General features: G+C 42.2%; 1 protein-coding gene across 2 annotated transcripts; it reads left to right on the plus strand.

Annotated features, from left to right (window-relative positions):
* Nucleotides 1–948: 948 nt before the first annotated feature.
* On the plus strand, nucleotides 949–11,282 carry CGA (glycoprotein hormones, alpha polypeptide). 2 transcript variants are annotated; one of them, XM_083433793.1, is made up of 6 exons: nucleotides 2,994–3,199; nucleotides 4,571–4,608; nucleotides 5,134–5,196; nucleotides 8,049–8,155; nucleotides 9,635–9,825; nucleotides 10,638–11,282. In XM_083433793.1, exons 1-6 carry the CDS (start codon nucleotides 3,170–3,172, stop codon nucleotides 10,719–10,721), a joined length of 513 nt encoding a protein of 170 aa, XP_083289919.1. In that variant the 5' UTR covers nucleotides 2,994–3,169; the 3' UTR covers nucleotides 10,722–11,282. The 2 variants fall into 2 exon arrangements, with proteins under 2 accessions (XP_083289920.1, XP_083289919.1); XM_083433794.1 differs by lacking the exon at nucleotides 5,134–5,196 and having other exon boundaries at nucleotides 949–3,199.
* Nucleotides 11,283–26,208: the final 14,926 nt, after the last annotated feature.

Consider the following 26,208-nt stretch of genomic DNA (forward strand, 5'->3'; position numbering starts at 1 on the left):
CTTGCAAAGGTGGGTGCTAAAAACATTCACCTTTGCCATTATTACCTTTGCTTTCTATAGGTACGTTGAATTTTGAAGCAGCACGTGTAGGGGTGAGGTATTTAGCTTTTTATTTTAGCATATTCAGGGCTAATTTAGATTTAGAAAATGGTATGAGGGAGAGGATTTTTAAAACTTCCTTCCCCACAGCTGCTTTTAGGTGGGGAAACAGTTGGGAGTTGTAATTATGAATCCTATATTTGGGGGTGGTGCAGGACATTTTGTCGCCCCTGCAACACCATTCACCATCCTGCAGAACCAGGGACCCCCCTGCCCCACCGTCCCACCTGTACTGCTGCCAGTCCCGCCACTGCAACTGCCACGATACAGTAACAGTTTGGTGAGGGATGGCTGTGAGGACAAGGGTACTGTGACACAGACAAAGCCACAGTGGGGCTGGAAGCACCACAATGGGGCTGATGGCGGCGCAGTGGCAGGGGTTGAATCTGCTGGCCTGTATGAGATCTATTTTGGTCATCCTGCTAATAGATCCTGCTAACAGGCCTTCGTTCCCACAAAATGGGCGTACTGGTTTCTCTAAACAGAAATACCAAAGAGATAGAAACAGAAATGAAAAGGCTCTGACACCCTTGCTGGCTTTGTGTAACAACTTTGCAAGGCACTTTAGGGAGAAAATCACTCAGATTTTGACAGAGCTGGATCGCATTCAAATCAAGTCTAACAAAGTTGTCTAGAGCACTGTCTGCTCCATCGCTACTGGATCAGTTTACATTATTACAGCCTGAGGATGTGACAACCTGCTTGAAGACATGTGGCCATCCACCTGCCACCTTGACCCTTGGCATTCTGGCTTCTTCAGGAGGTTGCCTGGTTGGGGGGGGGTCCAGAAAGTGATTAATGTTTTAATGAAGAATGTGCCACCTACCTTGAAGGAGGCAGTGGTGTGTCTCCTTGGTAAGAAGACCTCACTGGATCAAGAATTGTTAAAATAACTATTGTCTGGTGGCAAATATCCCTTTTTGAGGCAAGGTGCTTGAGAAGGTGATGGTGGTCCAGCTTCAGGAAGGAAACTAATTACTTGGATCTGTTCTACTCTGGCTTCAGGCCTTGTCATGACACTCAAATTTCCTTGGTCACCCTGGGTGATGATATTTATCAGGAGAGAAATGGGGAGAATGCAACGCTGCTCATTCTCAATCTGTTGGTGGCTTTTGATACTGTTGACCACAGTAGCCTTCTGGAGCAGAAGTATCTTTCTGGTTCACCAGAAACAACCCCTTTTGGACATAAATAACCTGGCCACTGTAATACATTCTCTGGTAACTTACATACTTAGGATAACTTGGAAATGTCAAGTGGTTCAAAATGCAGCAAGCAGATTAGTGGCTGGGCTTCCAATTAGATCTCACATAACCCTTGTTTTAAAACTGCTGCATTGGTTGCCAGTTCATTTCCAGGCTTAGATCCAGATGCTCACATTAGCGTTTAAAGCCCTACAGACCCCCTCAGGGGGCAGAGGAGGCCCTATTAGTTGTTCCATTTCTCAGAAGCTGTAAAGTAAATAGTAGAGGTAGACTCTGCCTTGTAACATTATTTCTTTATCCACATATGTCTTTTATTTGGCCTTTATTGAGTAGATCTTCTTTCACCAGTAAAAACATAAAACTATACAAGGTACATAAAAATGGTCTCTGCCCTGGCATTTTTACTGCAGCATTGTTTGTTCACAGATATATTTCCTTGTATTTTCCACCTAATTAATATTGGTAGCTGGAAGCCTTGAGAGGGAATTAAACTCCCCTGCTGTTCCATCACTGATTGCAAACTACAGGTATAGTTTCTGTTACGAGAATATTGATTTGAATGGGGTATTACATACATTGAACAGGGAAAAACAAAATTACTTGGAGTGCAAATGAAAAGCTAGATTCATAATAACATTTCTGATTCACAAGTGGATTTTTAGAATAAAATGGGGAAAATAATAAGTGATTCTAAAATTAAGTTATTCTAGCAAAGGGAGTAACATAATGTTGAGAGTATAACCATTAGGTGCACTTCACGCAAAGTTTAGCACTTTGATTTGATTTTTAAAGATGGAAAATTGAGCATGCATTTAACTCTCACTGAAATAAATGGAATATAAAAGTGCTTAATGCTTCACTCAATTATTCTAATACTTACTAAAATTTATTTTAACACAAACATCTGTCTTTAATATAATGCACATTTTGTATAAGAATTCCATATGGTCTGAAATTATCTTCAAATACACGTCTATTGTAACCTACAGAAAATATGCTTCCCTGCAATAGTGCTATCATGCTACCTGGCACTTTTTTTAAAAAAAAGTTGCCTTACGTTGCAACCTGTTGTGGCCTCAAGGCCCCAAGGGGGGGGGGCTGGTTTGAAGAAGTGGCAATTACTAGAAGAGCAAATGGAATTATGGTAAGCTATGGTGGATCACAAAAGGCAAGGTAGTATCTTTTGCCAGGACCCTGGACAGATCACAAAGGCAAACATTAGTTGGAACTCACCCAAAGAGAGCTATTGTTTCTGCAGCCTGCTGTGACCTTTTCAAGATGCCATGATTTTTACCTGCTGTTAACCTCACCCATTCAGAAAAAAACTGTGTTTCCTAAAGGCCAATTGCCTGAACCTGCAACCACTGGAAACTATGGTGAGGTCTCCGTGTGTGGGTCTTCTGTGTCTGAGGTGTCAGGTAAAGTCAAGCCCTCAGGTTTGGAAGGTTCTGGAGTGTGGGATGAAGGATCCCTGGCCAATACCTCTCCCCCTTCTGAGATGGAGATGGGGAGATTGAGGCTAGAGACATGACACAGCCTGACACAAAAATCTGTGGGACTCGTGTGCACATGTGTAGAACTATGTACTAAATATAAATAGGTCTGAATAATTTACCGTACTTGAATAATGCTTTCAAAGAAATAGTGGCTTGAACCCTGTGTGTAGCTTTCCACTCATATAATCTCCCATCCACAGACGTGAGGAAAGGCAGTGCCCTCCTGCAGCTCCACTTGGATAACTCTGCAACAATGTGATGGAGGATGCCGTAGGGGGAAGGAGGAATTGGTGATAATTGCTTCCCCTTCCCTTCTGTCAGAGACAACCTCTGGACCACCAGCCATTCCATGAATGAAATGAACATGAAATGAAAATGTTGCAGTATGAATCAAACAGGGTGAGTGCAAAAAGGATGGTTTGAAACTGCATTATTTTTCATCATTTTAGCATCATAAAATCATACAATTGTAGAGTTGAGAGGGACCCTGAGAATCATCTAGTCCAAACAACTGCAATGCAGAAATATGCAAGTGGCTCACATGGAGATCGAATCACAGCCTGGGCTAGGTTATCAGCACCGTGCTCTAGCCAACTGAGCTATTCCCGCCTACAGTGATACCTCGGGTTATAGCTGCTTCCGGTTGTGTTTTTTCAGGTTGCAGACCGCCAAAACCAGGAAGTACCAGAATGGGTTACCTCCGGGTTTCGGCAGTTGCGTATGCGCATAAGTGCTAAATCACGCTTTGCGCATGTGCAGAAGTGCCAATCGCAACCCGCGCATGCACAGACGTGGTTGCGAACGCTGCGAGTTGCAAACGTGCATCGCGCATGGATCACGTTTGCAACCACTGTATTTTGTTATTTTCTAGTTTTCTTTTTCTTTTTTAAATAACATTTTATTGATTTTCCAAAAATAACAAAAATAAAAAACAACCACAACAATGCAAAAACAAAACAAAACAAATTGACTTCCCTCCAATTCCTTGGTTCTATTATTTATCAAGATACTGCAGGTCCATTGTTAAATTTTTAAATGTTATTTTCTAGTTTTCAGATCTTAATATAATGTTGCAAAAGGGAAAGAGACTACAGTGGTACCTCGGGTTAAGTATTTAATTCGTTCTGGAGGTCCATTCTTAACCTGAAACTGTTCTTAACCTGAAGCACCACTTTAGCTAATGGGGCCTCCAGCTGCTACTGGGCCCCGCCATGCGATTTCTGTTCTCATCCTGAAGCAAAGTTCTTAACCCGAGGTACTATTTCTGGGTTAGCAGAGTCTGTAACCTGAAGCATCTGTAACCCGAAGCGTATGTAACCCGAGGTACCACTGTACAGGGAATGAACATTCCCCCCCTGTGCCATTTTAGAAGTTGGTAGGAAATCTGGTGAAGTCGCTGTTGTCTTTGTTGTTCTTTTTTTAATGGCTGCAATTACTGAAAATGGCAGTAAACTGTGGTTGACAATGCAAGAGAAAACTAAATGGTAAACATTGTTGATTTTTGTGCCCACCATCTGACCTTTCTTTAATATTACAATGCAGGAAATGATCTCTTTAAGAGTCAAGGATGAGATAACATCAGTATGGCGGAATAGTAATTACATCAAGCAATAGTTGGCCAATGAGGAGACATCACAGTTGATCCACTGGCTTAGATCTAGGTGGGAGATATGACTGAATTTCCTAGTATAAAAGCAAAACACAGGGTATATTCCGTCTCAGTGTCGAAAGACAAGCTGCCGCTAAGTTTCCTAACCCTATTTTTTTCAGACTCTTAATCAACTGTCCTCAGCTGGAAAAGAAGAAGGGTAATGTTATTTGTTAAAATGGTTTAGATATGTTTGTTAATATGAAATCTAATATAATCTCTTTTCTTTAAAGCAGACTCTTTGTAAAAAGGCCAAGTACTGTGATTCTCTTCATAGACTGAGGCTGCAATCCTATATCCACTTACTTGGGGGTAAACTCCACAGAACTCAGTAGTGCTTACTTGTGAGTAACATGGATAAGGGTTGTTTTGCGAGATGTGTTGGGATCATTTGATGTGTTGGGATCATTTGATGAAGACACAAAAACGTGTCAGCCAAATGGTGATCAGCTCTTTGTGTGCAATGTATCTCAGTCTCTGAAATGGGAGCATGGTTTAGATAAAAACCTGAAGCTGAAAATTCTTGCTTTAAAAAACCCCAAAACACCAAATGTTGTGTTTGCTGTTGCAGGGGTATAACATGTTACTGTTTTGAGAGTGTTGTTGTTAGGGAGAACTCTCTCCAGGGATAGGCATAATGCAAGTGGAGCCACATGAAGCTTTTCATTTTGATTCTCTTGCGCAGCTTATGCCACATAACCCTGAGTACATCAGTGGCCATGCAGTCTTCTCATGCTTTCTTTGTCTGGTGAGTCCCCTGGTTTTCAGGAGCGGCTTTCTGTTCGTTTGTTTTTTGGTGAGGGGCAAAAGGCTACAATGGGAACGGAGTGAGAAAGCTCTGTTGTACCTGAAGTTCTTTTGATACAAGCCATAGTTCTCTGGATCAGGGGAAGAGATCATAAAAAGCAACTTTGGATGGATAGTGACTAATAAGTAACAATCCCCTTGGGCTACTTCACACATTATATTTTACATTTAACTTGTAAAGTGTGAATGCAACAAACTTACGCATCAAACAGGTTGGGCATTGGTTGCAACTATGTGACAGGGTAAAAACAACACCAGCCTGTGTTACTTACATATTGTGTTGGAAATGGCTCGACTAGTGAGTATTTAGCTAAGAGAGCAATACATATACAGTACTTTCTCAAAATTATCCCGTTTAGATCTCTGATACTGCATTAGCAGTGGAAGGATCTGCTAATTTCTCATTTTTCACAATCTTAAATTGGATTCCCCATATTCCTGCAGCAATTTTTCTTTTAAAAAAATCCACATTAGAATTCTTAAGCACTTTAGTGTGACTTTTTCCTGATAAACAATTTTTATGTCATTTTGACTAATGCGCACATCTTTGCAAGCAATTTCTATTGGTATATGTATTTTTGTATATTATTTCCACTAATATATTTATTTTTATGCACCCTTCTACCTAAAATATGCATGTTTGGTAAAACATTGGTTTGTTGGGAAAACTGCCTTGAAAATTTTAAGTACGTGCGGATTTCAAAGGATGGCTATGTTTTAGTTCTCATATTGTTTCAAAAAGTGTGAATCTGGTAAATTCAGCTTTAAATGTAAACTTAATAAAATTGTCCTCCATCCCTATACTACATTTATAAAATTAAGGGAGAAAAATGGCTATTACCTTAATACATTTTTTTCCTGGATTATTTCTGCAAAGGCTTGCAGTGCAACCCTGCACAAGTCTAGTCAGAAAACCCATTGTGTTTGGTGCGTCTTACTCCATGTTAAGTGTTCTTAGGACTGCAGCCTAAGGAAGTCCTCTCCTTTTAAATGCCAATTTACTAGAAATTGTCACATAAATATAACAGACTCATCAGCATTATTACTTTATAACAAAAATATAAAAACAACAAATTGTGTTTGATAATATAATATATTGCTAATATTTTATTAATTTAATTCCTTTGAATGATTTGCTTGTCAGTTGCCTTTATCTTCCACATTTTTTTGTGTACATGGCCTAAACAGCACTATCTTCTTATCTGATTGCATTTTTTGTGGTGCATTGTTATTTCTGGAATGTAGTTTTTCTGTTATTTGTTTTCTGTTTAGAATAAATATGAATAAAAATACTCTCTTTTAAGCTGCTTAGGGCCAGCTCCAGCATAGTGCTTTTACAGTTAGGAAGTGTGATTCTCATAAAGATGCATGGAAAATTTTATGTCTAGTTGTCTCATGTACCTAGTGATAATTGTTGACACTTTTTTCTCTGAAGATCTGGCTCCCATACCTTTTTTGTGGCATGTGTGTGTGCTGAGCATTTTCCCAGTCGGGCTTTTGTGGGTTTTTGGATCCTAGCTAAATATTTTGGTAGATTTTGCAGGGAACATTCATGAGCAGGATGCTAGATTGTAGCTTGTTCCTGATCTACTGGAAAGTGATACCACATTTTTAGATATTTTACTCAGTCTAGAGGCTTACACCAAAGTATTCCCATGGACAGGGGGAAATGTTAAATTTAACTATTGCTTAGCATCACTTCATGTGTTTCTGAGATACTGGGCATGTGCCTATATGTCAAGTTTACGCAAGGTATTCCTCATAAGAAGTGAGAGGCATACATACTCTCTGTGCTGCATCTGTCTATGATGTGAGATAGCTGTTTGGCTCTTGGTCCACAACCATGATGTGTACAATATTTTTTTAAAAAACAACAACCACCACTTGTGAACATAGCTCTCATATGTCACTGGAAACCGCTCAGATAACTTATGCAACAACATCAGTCCTATAAAACATTTACCGTATTTTTCGCTCTATAAGACGCACCAGACCACAAGACGCACCTAGTTTTTGGAGGAGGAAAACAAGAAAAAAAATTATTCTGAATCTCAGAAGCCAGAACAGCAAGAGGAATCACTGCGTAGTGAAAGCAGCAATCCCTCTTGCTGTTCTTGCTTCTGGGATAGCTGTGCAGCCTGCATTCGCTCCATAAGACGCACAAACATTTCCCCTTAATTTTTAGGAGGGAAAAAGTGAGTCTTATAGAGCAAAAAATACGGTAGTCTATCTGAGCCAATAGGATGTTTTGGCTAACATGTAAGTCAAGCCATGTGGAGTGCCTTAGTAAAACACCCTCTAGTTCAGGAGTGGCTAGCTCACAAAACATTAGCCACTTCTGAACTCAAAGGTGTTCTACTTAGTTTCAGACGCAGTTGGTCTGTAACTCCCCGAACATTCAACAAGCTGACTGGGACTGATTTGAGCTGAGATCCAACAACATCTGAAAGGCATCTTATCCTTATTCTACAAAGACCCCAAACTTTTGACCCAAGTGACAGCATTGTTTATGCATCTGTACTCACTTAGCATGTATGTTAAAACTGCATGGTAAATTCAAGATGCTAACCACACTTTTATCCCACATTACATTCAGAGACCAGAATCCAAATAAGTCACTAGTCTCTTGAGGCTGCAGCACCACCAACAGTCCTACAGCTCTGCGCCTTCTCCATGGGTAGAATTTAAGAACTGTGTTCCTAAGCTACTTTCAACTGGAATCAACTGGATGTATTTCCAAATAAACATGCTTACGACTAGAAGGGAAATCCTTTGTTTTTCTCTCTTTTGCAGGAGGGCCATGGTGTTCTTTGGGAAGTATGCAGCTGTGGCTTTTGCCATATTGTCTGTGTCACTGAGTATTCTACATTCAGTGCCGGAGCGAGAGTTCATCGCTCCAGGTGAGATACATTAAATATTGGATTATTATTTTTTAAGCAGACAGTGATTTGGATAAATAAAACTTACCAGTTAAGCTCCCATCATCTGTGCACCATGAACAGAAATGACATTTCCTGGCATGGGAAATTGTGAAATAAGAAAGAAAAGAGAAGTGTAATGGAAGTGGGCCTCTTCGCCGCACTTTAACAGAAGTTGCAAAATCTTTTCTCTCTCTCTTGTTAAAACTATTTAGCAGCTTGCTGGATTGCATCATTGCGTTTAAAGCTTTACAAAGAGGAATACTTACATATACTTACCTATACAGTGGTACCTTGGGTTACAGACGCTTCAGGTTACAGACTCCGCTAACCCAGAAATAGCACCTCAGGTTAAGAACTTTACCTCAGGATGAGAACAGAAATTGTGCGGTGGCAGCAGTGGGAGGCCCCATTAGTGAAAGTGGTACCTCAGGTTAAGAGCAGTTTCAGGTTAAGAACGGATTAATGCAAATTAAATTTTTAAAAAGATGAAAAATGAATGGATATGGCATTAACTAATTTACTTTAACACTAACAGTGCTTTTTTGATTGGGGGCTTTCCACATAATATTTTTGATTGAGTTGTTTTTTAAAGCAGTATTATCTGTCAGCATCTCCAAATGTGGGAAATGAAGAGCTGCAGCTGTTTAACCTTCCCTAACATCAAAAGATGATTTACTACGTTACTTGTTAATAATCTGATTACCAGATGACCTCTATTTTCTGCCATATTCATAAACATGCATTTAATTACCCGCTTGACTTGTAATTTTGAATACCTTAGTGTTTTTGGTGCCCTGTATGTGACAAATTCTTTCAACTGGCATTTGTTTTTTTGAAAATCTGCTGCGTGTTCAAGGAGTGAAATTGCATGTTCTGTCTTGAAAACCCCACTTCAGAGCACCTTGTTAGAAGCTCCCAGTGAATATTTCACAGTTTTTGCCTTGACTACATTTTGGCCCATATAGTCATTTAAGCTAATGGCACCATACTGGATTATTTTTTTTTAAAGGAAAGAAGTGGGGAGGGGGATTTCCTTTGGATCTTGAGGAGGTGACCAGTTTAAGCAAGCCTTAGCTAATTCCAAAACATTTGATAGAAAGAGGGCCAAGATCAGATCAGAAAGTTTATCTTATTTCCTGTAGACTAGGGCCTGGAGGACTTGTTGGGATCCAGTTCCCATCAGCCCCATCCACCATGGCCGATGGTAAGAGATTATGGGAATTGTGGTCCAATCAATATCTGGAAGGCTCCCATGTATTGCTGTAGACCATTTTGTCTTCAAAGTTAGATGTGAATTTAGCCATTCATGAATTGATGGCGCACAATGAGAAGCCCATCCTACCAGTTCAGCTCAAGATAGGAATGCAGCCCAGCCCGTCGTATGTTGCAATGTGAAGTACAAGTAGAACCAAGAACAGCGCTAATATCTAAATATATTCTTTTCTGTGTATCTGAAAGGCTGCCCTGAATGTAAACTGATCTTGAACGCACGCATGACGGAGCTGTTCAATGGGCGACCTATTTATCAGTGTGCAGGATGCTGTTTCTCAAGGGCTTATCCCACTCCCATGAGATCTAAGAAGACAATGCCGGTCCCAAAGAACATCACATCAGAAGCAACATGCTGTGTGGCAAGAGCCTTCAAACAGGTAATGAGGCTACTAAACACCTACCTATGCAATATGTTTGTTACCCTTCCACCCTGGAATAATATTGGAATCCTCAGGCATGCTTGAAGATTGTGCCTGAAAGCTGCAACTCCATTCTTCTAAGTCCACAGTCTGCTCTCTGACTTACTTAAGGTCTCTTATAAATCCAGATGGCTCCAACCCTTATATAGCAATATCAGATCTATTGGTATTGACTTTGAACTCTTGTATAATTCAAGTGAGCAATATATGTATCACAACATTCAAACCAGATTAAGGGTGGGTGAACAGGAAAATTCCTCACACTGTCTTGTAGCTGGCTTTTGAATGTACCCTCAACCTCATTTCTGCAAAGGTTAAGTTAGCGATGTGTTGCAACTACATTACAACGTATTTGCCCTGTAGATGAGCAGCTGCTGTTCAAGAAATGCTAGTGAAAAATCTTTTTTGAGCATATGGAACTAATTGCATTTGGGGGCGGAGTGTTCCTTAGGATTCTATCTACTTATAACTGCCAATGAAAATGATAGCAGAGTGAGTCTAGATAATAATTCTCAGTGTTTCTTTATTTACATTTATTCATATATGTATATATATATAGAGAGAAAGTATCAAAATGGTGTACAATTAAAACAGTACTGTACCATAAACTTCACTACAACAAATCACAATATAGAAGAAGAAATTGCATAATAAACACATAGCTTTTATTTTAAGTGAGAAAATAAAGCTTTAAGGTGTTCTTTGCAAAAAGGGTCTGATTTTTGCAATGAATGAAAGTATAATTCTATTTCTTCTTTTCTTTTATCCAGGCTCCCATTCCAAATCATGAACACACAAAGATAGAGAATCACACCGATTGTCACTGCAGTACTTGCTACTATCATAAATCTTAAGACCTTCATGAATGGACCGCCGATGACAACGAATGATTTTATTTTATTTGCTTTATTTGCTTTATTTGCATTATTTGCTTTATTTGCATTATTTGCATGTATAACTTTTCTGATTGAAAAAAAGGAAGCTTTGAGCTTACCTACTATGATATATTCCCTGCTGTTATGTTTCCTCTTTACTTCATCACACATTGAGTGAAACTGACAAATATGTTTCATTATTTCTCTTAGAAACCAAATATAGAATTTTGCATGACAACCAAAGTCTTGTTTATTTTGTACGTAAGGTGTGAATTAATGTATAACTGTCTTCTCCGAGAAAAAGGATGCTATACTAATTTGAAATAATTTCTCACTCCAGCTGTGGAGAAATATGTTGCATTCTTTTCTTTTAAAAATAAGCCAGTTAAATATATTACGACTTGTGGATTATCTTCTTCCCCTGTTGAAGAACTGAATAACATTGTTTCAGTGCTAGACATAGAAAAGAATGATTCTCACCACATGAAAATATGTCAATTGAAAAGAAGCTTCATAATAATTTTCAAGTTTCTCTTATAACCAATTATACTTTGAATTTGGGTATGGGTATTGCCATTTCAGAAACATTTTATGTTTTCAACAGATGCTTGAACCTTACACCTGACAAAGTAGGTTGTTGTATATGAAAGTTCATGCTACAATAAGACTCTAGGGAAATCTCAAATGGACCAGAGTGCCAAAACCCATCCTCAGCAAATACCTGTGTTACATTCCCATATGCCAACACATCTGACTTAGGAAAACCATTGGCCTCAGCAGTTTTCAAATTGCCATGAGTGATGTAGGGGTTCCATGGGAAATTATAGGGAACCTGAGGGTATGATAGCACCACAGGACATTATGTTCGACACTCCTCCAGTATCCTATAACAAACTGACCCAGACCCTGTGATCATCATCTGTGGCTCTTCTTCGCGTTCCTCCTCCGTGAAAGGCCTAGAAGGAAGCAACACAAAGGGCCTTTTCTGCAGTAGCTCCCATCTTGTGGAGTGCTGTCTCCAGGGAGGCTCGCCTGGCACATTTGTTAGATATCTTTGGGCATCAGGCAAAGACATTCTTCTCCTAGGCTATGGCCTTTTTAAATGGGGTGGAGGGTATGGTTTTTGTTTGTTACTATGTTATGGAGGGTGGCATGGAAATTTAATTAATAATAAAATAATAATAAATAATGGACTTTGCTACCCAAACAGTCCTGCTATATTCTGGGATCTATTTAAGAACTCCCCTGTCACATACTACATCTTGCTACACTGAAACACTGGGTCAGCAGAGGTAGCTGTAAATTCAAACCTGTTGTTCTCTTAACATAATCCTGGGGTATAAGATATAAAGCTTCCACAAAAGCACAGAGATGGGGAAAAACTAACACCACACATTACTGCTTCCATTGCTTTGAAATATACAGTGTGATAAAATGTGTGCGATAAAGGGATATTATATAATCCCTCTTAAAAAGGTAAAGGTAAAGGACCCCTGGATGGTTAAGTCCAGTCAAAGGCGACTATGAGCTTGTGGCACTTATCTCGCTTTCAGGGTGAGGGAGCCGGCGTTTGTCCACAGACAGCTTTCCAGGTCATGTGGCCAGCCTGACTAAACCACTTCTGGTGCAACGGAACACCATGACAGAAACCAGAGCGCACGAAAACCCTGCTTACCTTCCTGCCACAGCCATACCTATTTATATAATAATAATATAGTAATAATTTATTATTTATACCCCGCCCATCTGGCTGAGTTTCCCCAGCCACTCTGGGCGGCTTCCAATCAAGTGTTAAAAACAACACAGCATTAAATATTAAAAACTTCCCTGAACAGGGCTGCCTTCAGATGTCTTTTAAAGATAAGGTAGCTGCTTATTTCCTTCACATCTGAAGGGAGCGTGTTCCACAGGGTGGGCGCCACTACCGAGAAGGCCCTCTGTCTGGTTCCCTGTAACCTCACTTCTCGCAATGAGGGAACCGCCAGAAGGCCCTCAGCGCTGAATCTCAGTGTCCAGGTTGAACGATAGGGGTGGAGACGCTCCTTCAGGTATACAGGACTGAGGCCGTTTAGGGCTTTAAAGGTCAACACCAACACTTTGAATTGTGCTTGGAAACATACTGGGAGCCAATGCAGATCTCTCAGAACCGGTGTTATATGGTCCCAGAGGCTTTTGAACTGCTAGGTTGGCAGGAGCTGGGACAGAGCAATGGGAGCTCACTCTGTTGCAGGGATTCAAACCACCAATCTTCGGAGCAGCAAGCCCAAGAGGCTCAGTGGTTTAGACCACAGCGCCACCCGCGTCCCTCTTAAAAAGCTATACCACCCCTAACTCCTGTTCCTGTGTTCTTCACTTATTTTACAACTCATTTCTCATATGAAAAATCCAAGTTTTCAACCCCGAGAGGAAGGAACTCATCCGCTTGGCCCATACCTACCGTATTTTTCACTCTATAGGAAGCGCCAGATGATAAGATGCACCTAGTTGGGTGGGGGGGGGGGGAGGAAAACAAGAAAAAAAAAATATTTTGAATCCCAAAAGCCAGAACAGCAAGAAGGATCTGGCTTCTGGGATACCGTGTGGCTGTTCTGGCTTCTGGGATAACCGCGCCAAACCTCTTCAGGCCAGCGGGATGAAGGCTCTCCCTGCCCAAAGAGGCTGCACTTGGCTAAGGCAGAAGCCAGGGCAGGCGCGTTGCTGAAGGGGTGCTGTGCAGTTCTCCCTCTCTGCGCAGCACAGAGAGGGAGAACTCCACAGCGCCCCTTCAAGCAAAGCTGGAGAAGGAACAGGAGACTCTTCTGTTCCTCCTCTGGCTTCCAGGCAGGCACGTGGCTGAAGCCTTTGGAGTGCAGCGGGACCTCGAGCTGCGCTCCAAAGGCTTCGGGTTCCTTTCGCTGAAGCCAGGAGGGTCTTGCTCTCCCGCCTTCAGCAAAAGGAACCCGAAGCCTTCTGAGTGCACCGCGAGTTCCCGCTGCGCTCCAAAGGCTTCAGGCGGCTATCTCCAGACTTCAGCGAAAGCAACGGGAAGCCTCTGGAGCACGGAGCCAAGGAGCCTGCATTCGCTCCATAGGACGCACACACATTTCCCCTTAATTTTTGGAGGGGGAAAAGTGTGTCCTATAGAGTGAAAACTATGGTAATAATATTGTTTTTCTAGATTACTGGCTTTATCCAGAGGGTTTGGATCTGCTGATTGTACCCAGCTGTATGTCTCTAACACAGAGCCTCTTTGCTACTGCCCATTTCTGCATCTCCACTTACCTGTCATCTACCTGAAGGTCTCATTATTATTTCAAACTCAGTATGTCCAAGGCTGAACGACTTGTCCTGCCACCCACGCCTTCCTGTTGACGGCACCTGTAGCCACCATGATGATGAGGCACACAGCCTTGGCATTTGCTGTGCCATTGATTCTTATCTCCTCTTTCCTCTCTAATTTCATTCAGGGCTGAATGAGTCACTTCTCCCAATACAGCACTGCAGAACATCCTTATCTTCCCAGCTAAAACAGTGGTTCACGTTCTCTCTCTTTTTTTTATAAATATTTTATTAGGTTTTACAATAAGTATAAAGCGGCAAAAAATAAAACACAAAACAACAAAAAATAGAAAAATACAATAACATACAAACACAGAACAGCAAAAAATATGAAAAAGAAAGATAGAAAAAAATATATAGAAACAATTTTTATCCTCATTATATTCTTTGCATTAACTTATTTCTCCGACCTCCCCAGACCTTCCTTCTCTGTATTCCAGATCATATATTCTATCAGCAAATTCCTTCCCTCTGTCTTAATTTGATTTTGTCATAATTTTAATATCTTAATATAATTACATTTCCTTATATCTTGAAATATTTAATCTTTTTTAATCTTTAAACTTTTTACTAATAACCTTTTACATTCAATCTGGTGTCATCAAACATTCATTATCTTATAGTGTTTCTGTAAATAGTCATTAAACTTCCTCCAATCTTCCTTCACCGTCTCTTCTCCCTAGTCTCTGATTCTGCCAGTCATTTCTGCCAATTCCATATAGTCCATGACTTTCATCTGCCATTCTTCCAGCGTGGGTAGTTCATGTGTCTTCCAATACTGTGCAATGAGTATTCTTGCTGCTGTTGTAGCGTACATAAAAAATGTCCTGTCCTTCTTATGTACCTGTTGGTTGACCATGCCCAGGAGAAAGGCCTCTGGTTTCTTCAGAAAGGTGTATTTAAACACTTTTTTCAGTTCATTATAGATCATCTCCCAGAAGGTCTTAATCCTTGGGCACGTCCACCAAAGGTGAAAGAATGTACCTTCAGTTTCTTTACATTTTCAGCATTTATTATCGGGCAAGTGATAAATTTTTGCTAGCTTGACTGGTGTCATGTACCATCTGTATATCATTTTCACAGTGGTTCACGTTCTCAATATGTGATGCCCTTCTCCCAAGGCTAACATATATACAAGAAAAGAATCATCATCATTACTGTTTGAGTTCCTTATGATCTTCCTCTCCCTTATTTCTCAGTTTTTATTTCTCGACCGTCTATTCTTTCATGCACCAGGGGATTCCCTCAGTGGCTAAGGTTCCAGTTACGGGAGATCTTAAAGGTAAAGGGAACCCTGACCATTAGTCCAGTCGTGGCCGACTCTGGGGTTGCGGCGCTCATCTCGCTTTATTGGCCAAGGGAGCCGGCGTACAGACTAAGCTGCTTCTGGCGAACCAGAGCAGCACACAGAAACGCCATTTACCTTCCCACCGGAGTGGTACCTATTTATCTACTTGCACTTTGACGTGCTTTTGAACTGCTAGGTTGGCAGGAGCAGGGACCAAGCAACAGGAGCTCACTCTGTTGCAGGGATTCAAACCACCAATCTTCCGATCGGCAAGCCCAAGGCTCTGTGGTTTAACCCACAGCACCACCCGCGTCCCTACGGGAGATCTTTGTTGTTGTTGTTTAGTCGTTCAGTCGTGTCCGACTCTTCGTGACCCCATGGACCAGAGCACGCCAGGCACTCCTGTCTTCCACTGCCACCCGCAGTTTGGTCAGATTCATGTTTGTAGCTTCGAGAACACTGTCTAACCATCTCGTCCTCTGTCGTCCTCTTCTCCTTGTGCCCTCCATCTTTCCCAACATCAGGGTCTTTTCCAGTGAGTCTTCTCTTCTCATGAGGTGGCCAAAGTATTGGAGCCTCAGCTTCACGATCTGTCCTTCCTGTGAGCACTCAGGGCTGATTTCCTTAAGAATGGATGCATTTGATCTTCTTGCAGTCCATGGGACTCTCAAGAGTCTCCTCCAGCACCATAATTCAAAAGCGTCAATTCTTCAGCGATCAGCCTTCTTTATGGTCCAGCTCTCACTTCCATACATCACTACTGGGAAAACCATAGCTTTTACTATACGGACCTTTGTTGGCAAGGTGATGTCTCTACTCTTTAAAATGCTATCTAGGTTTGCCATTGCTTTCCTCCCAAGAAGCAGGCGTCTCTTAATTTCGTGGCTGCTGTCACCAGCAGGAGATCTTAGCCTCCACTTAGCCTCCACGGGAGATCTTAGCCTCCACTAAATCAGTCACCAACGAAGATACAGATGCAGATCCAGTACCGCCCAAACAAACTAATGCCAAGCTCAAAGAATCAGCCTAGGTCCAAATGCGATCCAGGGAAAAGGTCAGAAAACACTCCAAGATCAATTTAACTGGGAAGTCAGGCAAGGTGCAGCACAGGAAGGCAAGGAGACTAGAATCGGGAACCAGGGCCTGTGTTGTTGCCATCCAGGAAGGCGAGAAAGGGTGGCTCTGCAACTGGAAGAACCATCAGGAAAGAATACAAACCTTTCTTTGCCAACCAGAAAGGTTTTTATGTTCGTCTGCTCAAACCAGTTCTATGTTTAGAGGCTAAGCCTCTCTCCGGGGGATGGGGGTTACACAGAGGTTAAAAAACTTAGCAACATATCCTTACTACTGTAGAAAGGCCATTCACGAGTCTTTGTAAACATAGAGAACTGATACACTGAAAGAGAAGGAAGTGAATTGATTGTCACGGGTCAGCTATATTCTCCAGAGGATAACCCCAAGGAAGTGTTGGGGGAGATACGGCAGCAAGAACCTGTTTCTTCTCAAGGGGGTCCAGACTTTGAAGAAGGACTGCCAGGAAATTCTAATGACTCTGAAATGATACCACTGGCAAATGACACAACCTCAACAGACAGTACTGGTATAGCATGGCCCGATAACACCATCTCAGTTATCCGTGAAACATGCTTATCCTTTGAAAATGGAACTGCAGCGAGCAGACAAACATAATAAACTTTCTGGTTGGCAGATTATATACTGTACAAAAATGCAGTTATCTGCTTAATTTAGAGAGAGGGGCAGGGAGATTTGTAATGATTACGTAACACCACCTAGCACCGGGTGGTGCTGTTTCATATCCTTTGTGCATAACTGAGGTTCTTATCATCTTTCTCTGTTTCGTCTTATGTACTGTCTTGGGAATGTTCCTATAAACAGCAATTCTGTTTTGGAGGTCTGAGCAGTCAGTTTAACTGCCAGGTCTCTAATCAAGTGTTTTATTCCAAGCCAATAGTACAATGTTAACAAACTTGATTGTGTCCAGAAGGTCTGCAGACCTACCTATGAGGAAAGATGAAACGAGTCAGGGATATGTAGCATGGAGAAGAGGAGATGAAAAGGCAATATGAAGGCTGTCTTCAAATATTTCAAGCGCCATGACATAGATGATAGACTAAATTTGTTTTCTGCTGCCCCAGAGGGGAGGATTCAAATTAACACACTGGTACAACGCTATGAGCTGTTTGACAGGGGACCAGACAGCCAAAGGTAATGGTGGGTTCTTCTTAATTAGAGATTTTAACCAAGGGGGTGGATGGCCACCTTTCAAAGATGTTGCAGCAGTGATTTCCTGCATCAACAAGAGTTTGAATTTAGATAAATTTTCAAGTTCCCTCTAATAATAATAATAATAATAATAATAATAATAATAATAGATACTTAGATTCTAAGCAATGCATTTATTTAATGCATTTTCTAACCCGCCTTTCAGGTGATATTGGCATCAGAAGGAATCTTACAGAGAAAATGCTAAAACCAACAAAACTTCATATTTGTGAGACCTTTACAATGTATTTTATTTTGATATTGTATGTTGATTCGAGTGCTTGTATAGTATTTGATCCTTATTGTGCTTATCTGTTTTGTTGTATTTGACCTCTACTTCAGAGTGTTTGAATCTTTGTCCCATTTGTATTTGATTTCTACTTTCTATGCATTGCTTTGATGTTCTTCTGAATATAGAGCAATTAAGCCACTTTCTAAATAAATAAAATAAAATACTGCCCATGGCCCAGCTCAGAAAGGAGCCCATAACCCCCATAGGCTTTACAGGTAGGACCAAGACTAAGGCATCTGATGCCAATTTCAGCTTAGGAGAAGTTCATGTGGGTGCAGGTGCTCCTTCAAATAATCTGTTTAGGGTTTTAAATGGTAAAACCAGCACTTTAAATTGAGTCTGGAATAGGCAGACCATGGAACCAATACAAAAATGGTATAATAGAACAGCATCCTTGCTGCTGCATTCTGAACCTCTGCAGTTTCTGGCTCATCTTCAATGCCAGTCTCATGGCAATCACAGTAATCTAGTCTGGATATAACCAAAATATGTAGAAACGAAGCTAGGACTGACATCTCCAGATAGGTTTACCAACCTAAGCTGCTTAACAGCAATGCTGGCCACCACCTTAGCCTAATACCATTCTAAGACTCTGTACCTGATCTTAGTGCAACCCCATCCAGAACTTGTTGCAAGCTCCCATCCTACCATTTAAACACTCAGTAAGAAAAGAGAAAGAAATGAAAGAACGGAACATAAACAGCAAGAAGAATAGTAATAATACTATTAAAAGAAAATGAACATGAATAATTTTTCATTCTATGCTCTTGCCATGTGTTCAGTGAAGTTCATCTTTATGACAACAGTTCTATTCACGTTCCCAATTCCTGGAGAGCATCAAAGTAGTCAATAACTATTTTATCCATCTTACAGTGGAGGGTCTTTTTCCTTGCCACCAGAAGGGCTCTTTGTTAGTTTTAGACCACCATCTAGTGGTGAAATCGACAACAGATTCAGTTCTAAAATAATCTCCTTTAAAAAAGTAAATAGAATGAGAACGTGTGTGTTTTGACATTCTGTTTGCCTACCATCTGTAACAGAAAGAGCCCCGGAGAAGGAGGTGTGTTTTACTTCTCTCCGCAACAAAGCCCCAAAAGGTCCACACAGCACCCGTTTTCCTTGTGGAGATTTGAGGCTTCTTTCAAGTCAATCTGTGGATTATTTTTGCATCTCAAACCACTAAGAATTGGAGACGATGTGGTCAAGCTTTGGGCATGTATACACAGAGCCACATCAGTGCATTAGCTGCCTTCTGCAGGTGCATTTTTGGTCAGTGAATACACATTGTCACCTTCTTTTTATTGGTACTTCATTCCTTTGGTGCTTTGAAGGAGCCTTTTGCAAGGCATTCTGAAGTGCTTCTTGCCTTATGCAAAAATGGAGAACACCTCTTCTGGGAACCTCTGGAGGTATGGGGTGGAATCTTAGGTTTTCAGGCTGTACTTGTGTAGCCATGGAAATCCATAACAACTCTCAGCACAAACTTACAGCTCCCAGGTTTCTTGGAGGGAAGCCATGACTTCTAAAGAGGCACAAGAGTGCCTTCAATGTATGGTGTGGATGTGATGCCATTTTAAACATACAGTGCAGATATGACTCAAGATGGCCGTGGCTCATGCAGTAAGTTGCATTTAATGAGAACTGCAGCAGGGATATCCGTCCCTGTGTCAAGTATATAAAGAATTGACCAGATCATCGAAGGATACAAGGATCAGCTGTTCTTAATTTTATCTGGGGCGAACATGGTTAACATTGATCAATAATAGCAAATACACTCATGATTGTTTCTGGTTTTTGTAATGGGAAAGAAAAATGTGTAAGGCAGCAAGTGTCAGTAAATTTAAAACGTAAGCCACGCACACACAAGGTCAGGAAATTTAGTCCCTTCTGTGTTAGTGGAACCAGAATAGTTACAACCCTCTAATTCCCACATGGAAGCCACTACAAATGTGGGGCAGGTAGGGTGGGATGTTTATACTGGGTTAGATCCAGACTAAGTTAGTTGCAATTAGGTCCAACTGAAATCCTGTTAGCCCTGACTGAAGCCCCAGTGATTTCAAAAGGAAGCAAGTGCAGCTTACTTACTAGTTTGGGTCTAAACCACTGTGCTTCACATGTGAGTCAGTCCAGGGAGCCTCCATGGAAGGAATACTTGAGTCTGGGGACATGTAATGCTGGTGCAGAGAAGCTCCTGGACTGGGTGATTGTATTGTGCCAGTGCTTCAAAATTGCCTCTTTCCATATGTACCTACCTGGTTCCTCAGATCATCTTTAGAGGCCCTTCTTTGGGTGTCTCTGTAAGTAAGGTATGACAGGTGGCTACTGTTGAGAGGACCTTTTTAATGGTGGCACACTAATTGTGGAATGCTCTCCCCAGAGAGTCTCCCCTGAACATACTTTGTCGTCTGCTCTAGAAGAGAAGAAGCTTTTGCTTTTAATCCCAGCTTTTAAAGAGTTTTTGGCTGTTAAAATCTGATAGGGTGTTTCGCTCTCTGCTGCTCAAGTTTTTATGCTGCATTGCACTTTATTATTTTGTAGTTATACCTGAATACATTTTATTCTGTAAGACACCTGGAGAACTTGGCACCATTATGTGGGATATAAGCAATGGAATTAAAACAAATAAATATATCGGGTGGTATCTGTCTCAGTCATACCTGGAGCATACCCACTGAACTGAAGACTTCCATGATTTTACTCTGAGACTGACTTAATGATAATCTCACCCATTGTTTCCTCGTGGTTGACAAGTCCTTCCTCAAAAGGATGGATCCATATATTTTACAGCCATCCTGGTTGGTTGGCTTAGTGATATTCAGCATACAACAGGTAGATTCTTTGCATTTGTAACCATTCTTACCATTCTCCATTATTTCAAGGAACACATTCTGTGCTTTTTGGCATGCTGGGTTGCACAATGGCACTGAGAAGAAAGACAGTGAGGGAGAAAGAGAATGTTATTGTGGCAAAAACTGCAGCAGCCGCTCAGCACAATAGAAATAAAGATTATTTTTTTTAAAAAAAACACCACAACACCTCTCTAGGTGCAATCAGATTTCTTGTTTACACTCTGTTTCATCCTTCAGGTTCTTTTGTTTATTATTTTAAAAATCTAAGTTCCAGGGGCACATTATGAAATCTTTCAAGGCTATTTTCCTTTTAAAATGTGTGTGTGTGTGTGTGTGTGTAAAGTGATTGCAGTTACATCTTGAATTCTTTTTTTAACATATTACATTATGATGAATGAAAAGAATGGTTCAGAATGTGATTCACAGATACCGTTTCTTCTTCTGGAAAAAGTGATTTTCCTTCTGCTATATGGCTCTTTGGGAAGCTGGATGTTACTGCTGTTAGTGAACTACACAGAAATGGGGCATAAGGTCATGCATTTGATTCATGAGCCAAGTTCAAAGTGGTTTGCAGAATTGTTAGCCTGTCAGCAGAACACGTGTTCACCACCTGTTTTAAGATTTGGTTCTAAGTGGCTCTTACATAGGAAGAGAAAAGGACATATAAACTATGTTCCATGTGTTCCTGATAGGAAATAAAGCCACAGAAAAAGTCCCAAGCTGTATTGTTTCATCACATTTATGTTACAACCAACCTCCAAGCATCACAAATAAACACTGTAACCACAAAATGCTCTTGTGTGATAGGATCAGTAAAGAGATGATGACTTGCAGCATCCTCAGTTGGACTGTAGGGGGAGTAATGGGCAAGGAATTAATGTGTTTTCCCCATCTTCTATTTTCACCTAGCTGTATGTGATGTTAGGACATTTCACCCAAACTTTTCATGTTTTCCCTTATATGTAGAAATGGGATAATGATCACTTTCCGGAATAATCAAAGCTTTAAAAAGAAGCATTTTGTGGGATAATTTGTGCCAGAGAACTGTGCCTAAAGTTTTGGCTGAAATCAAGAAGCTCTATTGGGCCACTTTCACAATGACCTCCGTTGCTCCACAGTTCAGGAATGTTGCTACATGCGGCAGGAAGGAAGAGACAGGTGTGCCTACTGAAGTTTTATCTTCCATGCCACTGTTGGAAGCAAGGGATCCCTGCCCTCTTTTGCATTTGGTCATCAGATGGAGAGAGCCAAAAGGCTGTGCAAGAGGGATGATGGTGCAACTGGGCTTCTCTGCGACCCTTCCCCTCTGCAGGGAGGTGGGACCGATTCGGATGGTCCGCCCCCACCACTTAATGGATACAAATGGTTTCCAGAGAGTGGTAGGGGATGCTTTATCCCATGTTCAGCTGATTCCCTGGTGGCCTGCTGGAATGCAGACTTAATAAGAGTTATCAACTGTATGGCTCCAAAGTGCCCTCTCCGATTGCATGGAGCCTGGACAGCCCCATGGTTTCTGTGGAGCTGAGGGTGATGAAACAATCACTGAAATGGCTAGAGCACAGGTGGCGGAAAACTCATTTTGAATTGAACCGGACACGGGTTAGAGCTCAACGTCGAGCCTACCAAGTGGTGATAGCAATGGTGAGGAGGACCTTTTTCATCGCCTCTATTGCATCTGCAGAAAACAGCAGCAGGAGACTCTTTCAGGTGGTTCACAATTTAACAGAACAACCTTTGCCATCGGGGCCTGGTAAAGACCCCAAGATCTCCTGCAACAATTTTGCAAAGTTTTTTGCAGATAAAGTTGCTCAGATTCGGAAACAGGTAGACTCCACCATGGGAGCAGGGCCAGAGAATGCTAGAATCCTGTCTAGTCAAGTTGCATGGAATCAATCCCAATCTGTTACCTCCAAGGATGTGGACAGGCTGCTTGGACAAGTGAAACCGACCACCTGTCTCCTTGATCCTTGCCCATCCTGGCTAATAAAAGCGAGCCGGGAAGGGCTGGGCGATGGGCTCTGTGGGGTGGTGAATGCTTCCCTCTGTGAAGGAGCCTTCCCAGACCCGCTGAAAGAGGTGGTAATTAAACTGCTTCTTAAAAAAACATCTTTAGACCTGGCCAATATGGCCAACTATCGCTCAGTCTCAAATCTTTCATTCTTGGGCAAGGTGATTGAGTGGATGGTTGCTGAACAACTCCAAGCACGCCTGGAGGATGCGGACCATTTGGATCCCTTCCAATTGGGATTTGGGCCTCATCATGGGACCGAAACTGCCTCGGTCACACTGGCCAATGATCTCCAGCAGGCTAGGTGAAAGCTGGTGAAAGCTGTTTCCTAGTTCTGCTGGCTCTCTCAGTGGCCTTTGATACCATCGGCCATAACATCCTTCTGGACCGTCTAGAGGAGCTGGGGGCACTGTTATACAGTGGTTCTGCTCCTTCCTCCTGGGCATGTCCAGAAAGTATTGTTGGGGAATGAGTGTTCAGACCCCTTGGCTCTCACTTGTGGGGTGTGTCAGGGTTCCGTCCTCTCCCCCATGCTTTTCAACATCCAAATGAAGTCGCTGGCTTACTCTACAGCTAGTTAGGGAGTACAAATTGTGGCACACAATAACTTAAAAAGGGCCTGCTGGATCAGGCCAAGGGCCCATCTAGTCTAGCATCCTGCTCTTACAGTGCTCAACCAGATGCCTGTGGGAAGCCCACAAGCAGGGCATGAGCGATTATGATGTTTCTTGCTCATCCAACACATGTATGTGCAGACGAAATGCCGCCAGTCTCATCCACCTGCTTGGATTTCAGTTTGAAATAAGGACATGGACATGGGGTTGTGAGAAATCCCTGGAGTCCAGCTTAAACATGCACTTTCCATACCTCCACCTGTGAACCAAGGAATCAGATGCTTCCAAGGATCCATGTTTCCTGCTTCTTGCAGGGATGCTAACCAGTTTGGGCAAAGGGGTTCTATTGCAGTTTCAGTACTTACGGGGTCTTCTTGTGGAGCAATTCTCCATTTTACTGAAGGGAGCACATTTCTTCTCCTTTGTTCTCAATGCATTGCCGAATGTCTAGCTCAGGCCAGCTACCCAGCCTGGATATAATTCAGAGGATTTTGCATACATCATTTTCTTGGCAACAGCTGCTGTGAATTGTGGCCACTCATGGGAGATGGCTCAGGCAGCCCCAAGGAGAAATCCCAGCTGTTGCATTCTGGGTTTAATGGCTACAAACTGTAAGGGATGCATTGATTCTCTCTTAATTGTTATCAACACAACATTTCAATTGACCGGATTCTGAGTAGTAACTGCTGCTGCCATTGTTTGCTCTCGTTCACTGAATAGGACCGGCGCTTGTTCTCATTACCTTCAGAAGGTGTGTCATCAATAAACACTTTAGTCTGAACTAATGGAGGATGCTATTTGTATTGGGTTAATGGCTCTCTTCAAGGTGGAATAAATGGAAGCACTTCTTTCCGTGTTAGCGTCCTCTTTCATATATTCACCTTTTTAAAGGGGAAAAAAACCCTAGTTCTTAATCTTATCATTATATGCCATGGAGATGGGGGCAGGTATCAAAAGCTTGATTGTCATCCATACAATTGAACTCTGTCGCTCTCTGGGCTTGTAAAACCCTTTTAAGAATAATGAAAGAAGATAGCATTCCATGTTTTCCTCTGATTTAATTTCTTCTTCTGTGCTGTTGCTTTCAAATAGCTAACAGTGGTGGCTAGTACCCATTGCAACTGATAGGGAGGAAGGCAGGGAGACAAACAGTAGGTGGAGCTAGAGCTAAGGATAGAAAGAGCCAATCAATTCCAGTTTTGTCCCCATTCTCCTCCTTCCTGAGCTCTACAAGGGAGACACTGAGGGAGAAGATAGACAGGCATTACGACCCCTTGGCCTGGTTCTGAGTAAGAAGGCAGGGAGGGGCAGGGGGCAGGGGGTAGGGGTAGGGGGCTGGATGAGGGCAGACTGAGCTTGATGAGGCAGTGACCCATCTGCCCTCCACTGTTAGCTACTTCTCTGTGGTTGTTGGTTCTTGTACCATCACTTCTTTAGCCATTGATCTGGCGTGGTATTGCCACAGTCTGCAAACCCATTAAAGCATGTTGATGTTTCTTGTTGACATAATGTGGAGTTCCCTACCTATACTCCACACTGAATTAATAGCTGGGTTGTCAAATGAAGCCAAGCCAAGCAAAGCCTGGCCTGGCCTTCACCAGCTATTCTGCAGAACTCAACTGGTGAAGCTTTTAACAGAATGGAGATAAGCATTATCACCTGGAAATGTTTGCAAATTAAGCTACTGTGAAAAGCATGGGAGCAGAAGGCAGTAAAAAAAAAAGGGGGGGGGAATGACTAGGTAACTAGGGGAGAGAGGAAAAAAATTGAAAGCCTCAGGTATGAAGCTGCTGGTCAGATGCAGACAAGGGCAGAACTCCTTTACCTTGGGAATGATACACATTTCTTATTGCTACAGGAACCTGGTCCCGATATGTAACTGCATACAGTGGTACCTCGGGTTACATACGCTTCAGGTTACATACGCTTCAGGTTACAGACTCCACTAATCCAGAAATATTACCTGGGGTTAAGAACTTTGCTTCAGGATGAGAACAGAAATCGTGCTCTGGCGGCGCGGCGGCAGCAGGAGGCCCCATTAGCTAAAGTGGTGCTTCAGGTTAAGAACAGTTTCAGGTTAAGAACGGACCTCCGGAACGAATTAAGTACGTAACCCGAGGTACCACTGTATTGGCTTTCATTTTCATCCCTTTTAATAATACAAGCTAAGCCAAGAGGCATTAGCCGCAGATGCTTCACACGGTGGGTGTGTTTGTCAGCCTGAGGGCCGCACAACCTTCAGGAAGGGGCCGCATGCCACTGGTGGGTGCAGGCTCAGCCAAAGATGCTTTGCCACTGTAGGCAAGGTGCCCCGATGCTGCCCAATAACCCCCACAATGCCACCTTCTGCAAACCAAGTCAGCAGTGCAATGGTGGGGTTGGGACAGGGGTCAGATCTGCTGCCTGAAGCAAATGGCTTCACATTGCCTAATGGGTGGTCCTTTCCTGGGTGCCTGTGACCAGAAGCAAGAGAGTAACAGGTGTGTGTTTTACCTTTGTACTGTAGCCTACATTCCAGCTTACATTGCTCTCTCCTATGATCGCAGTTCAAGGGCACATGCCAGCCAGTCAGCCAGACAAAAAAGCATGAGAGGAGAGCCAGTCAGAAGTTGCAGCCTGGATAGAGGGGTCAAGGCATGAGACCCTTAATCTCAGGCTCACGGGTTCGAGCTCCACGTTGGGTGAAATATTCCTGCATTGCAGGGGGTTGGACTAGATGACTCTCGTGGCCCCTTGCAACTCCACAATTGTGTGATTCTGTGACTCTGCCTTGAGCCTAATCTGTTTCACCTCTTCTTGTGCAAACCTCACGTG

Source organism: Podarcis tiliguerta (assembly GCF_965153285.1).
Source record: "Podarcis tiliguerta genome assembly, chromosome: 3".
Taxonomy (NCBI): domain Eukaryota; kingdom Metazoa; phylum Chordata; class Lepidosauria; order Squamata; family Lacertidae; genus Podarcis; species Podarcis tiliguerta.

Bases quoted from the DNA above. Each gene is read 5' to 3' on its own strand.
- CGA (XM_083433793.1), top strand. From the start codon at position 3,170: ATGAAAATGTTGCAGTATGAATCAAACAGG. The intron at 5,197-8,048 runs GTGAGTCCCCTG...TCTCTTTTGCAG, and splicing joins TCTCATGCTTTCTTTGTCTG to GAGGGCCATGGTGTTCTTTG. The intron at 8,156-9,634 runs GTGAGATACATT...TGTATCTGAAAG, and splicing joins GCGAGAGTTCATCGCTCCAG to GCTGCCCTGAATGTAAACTG.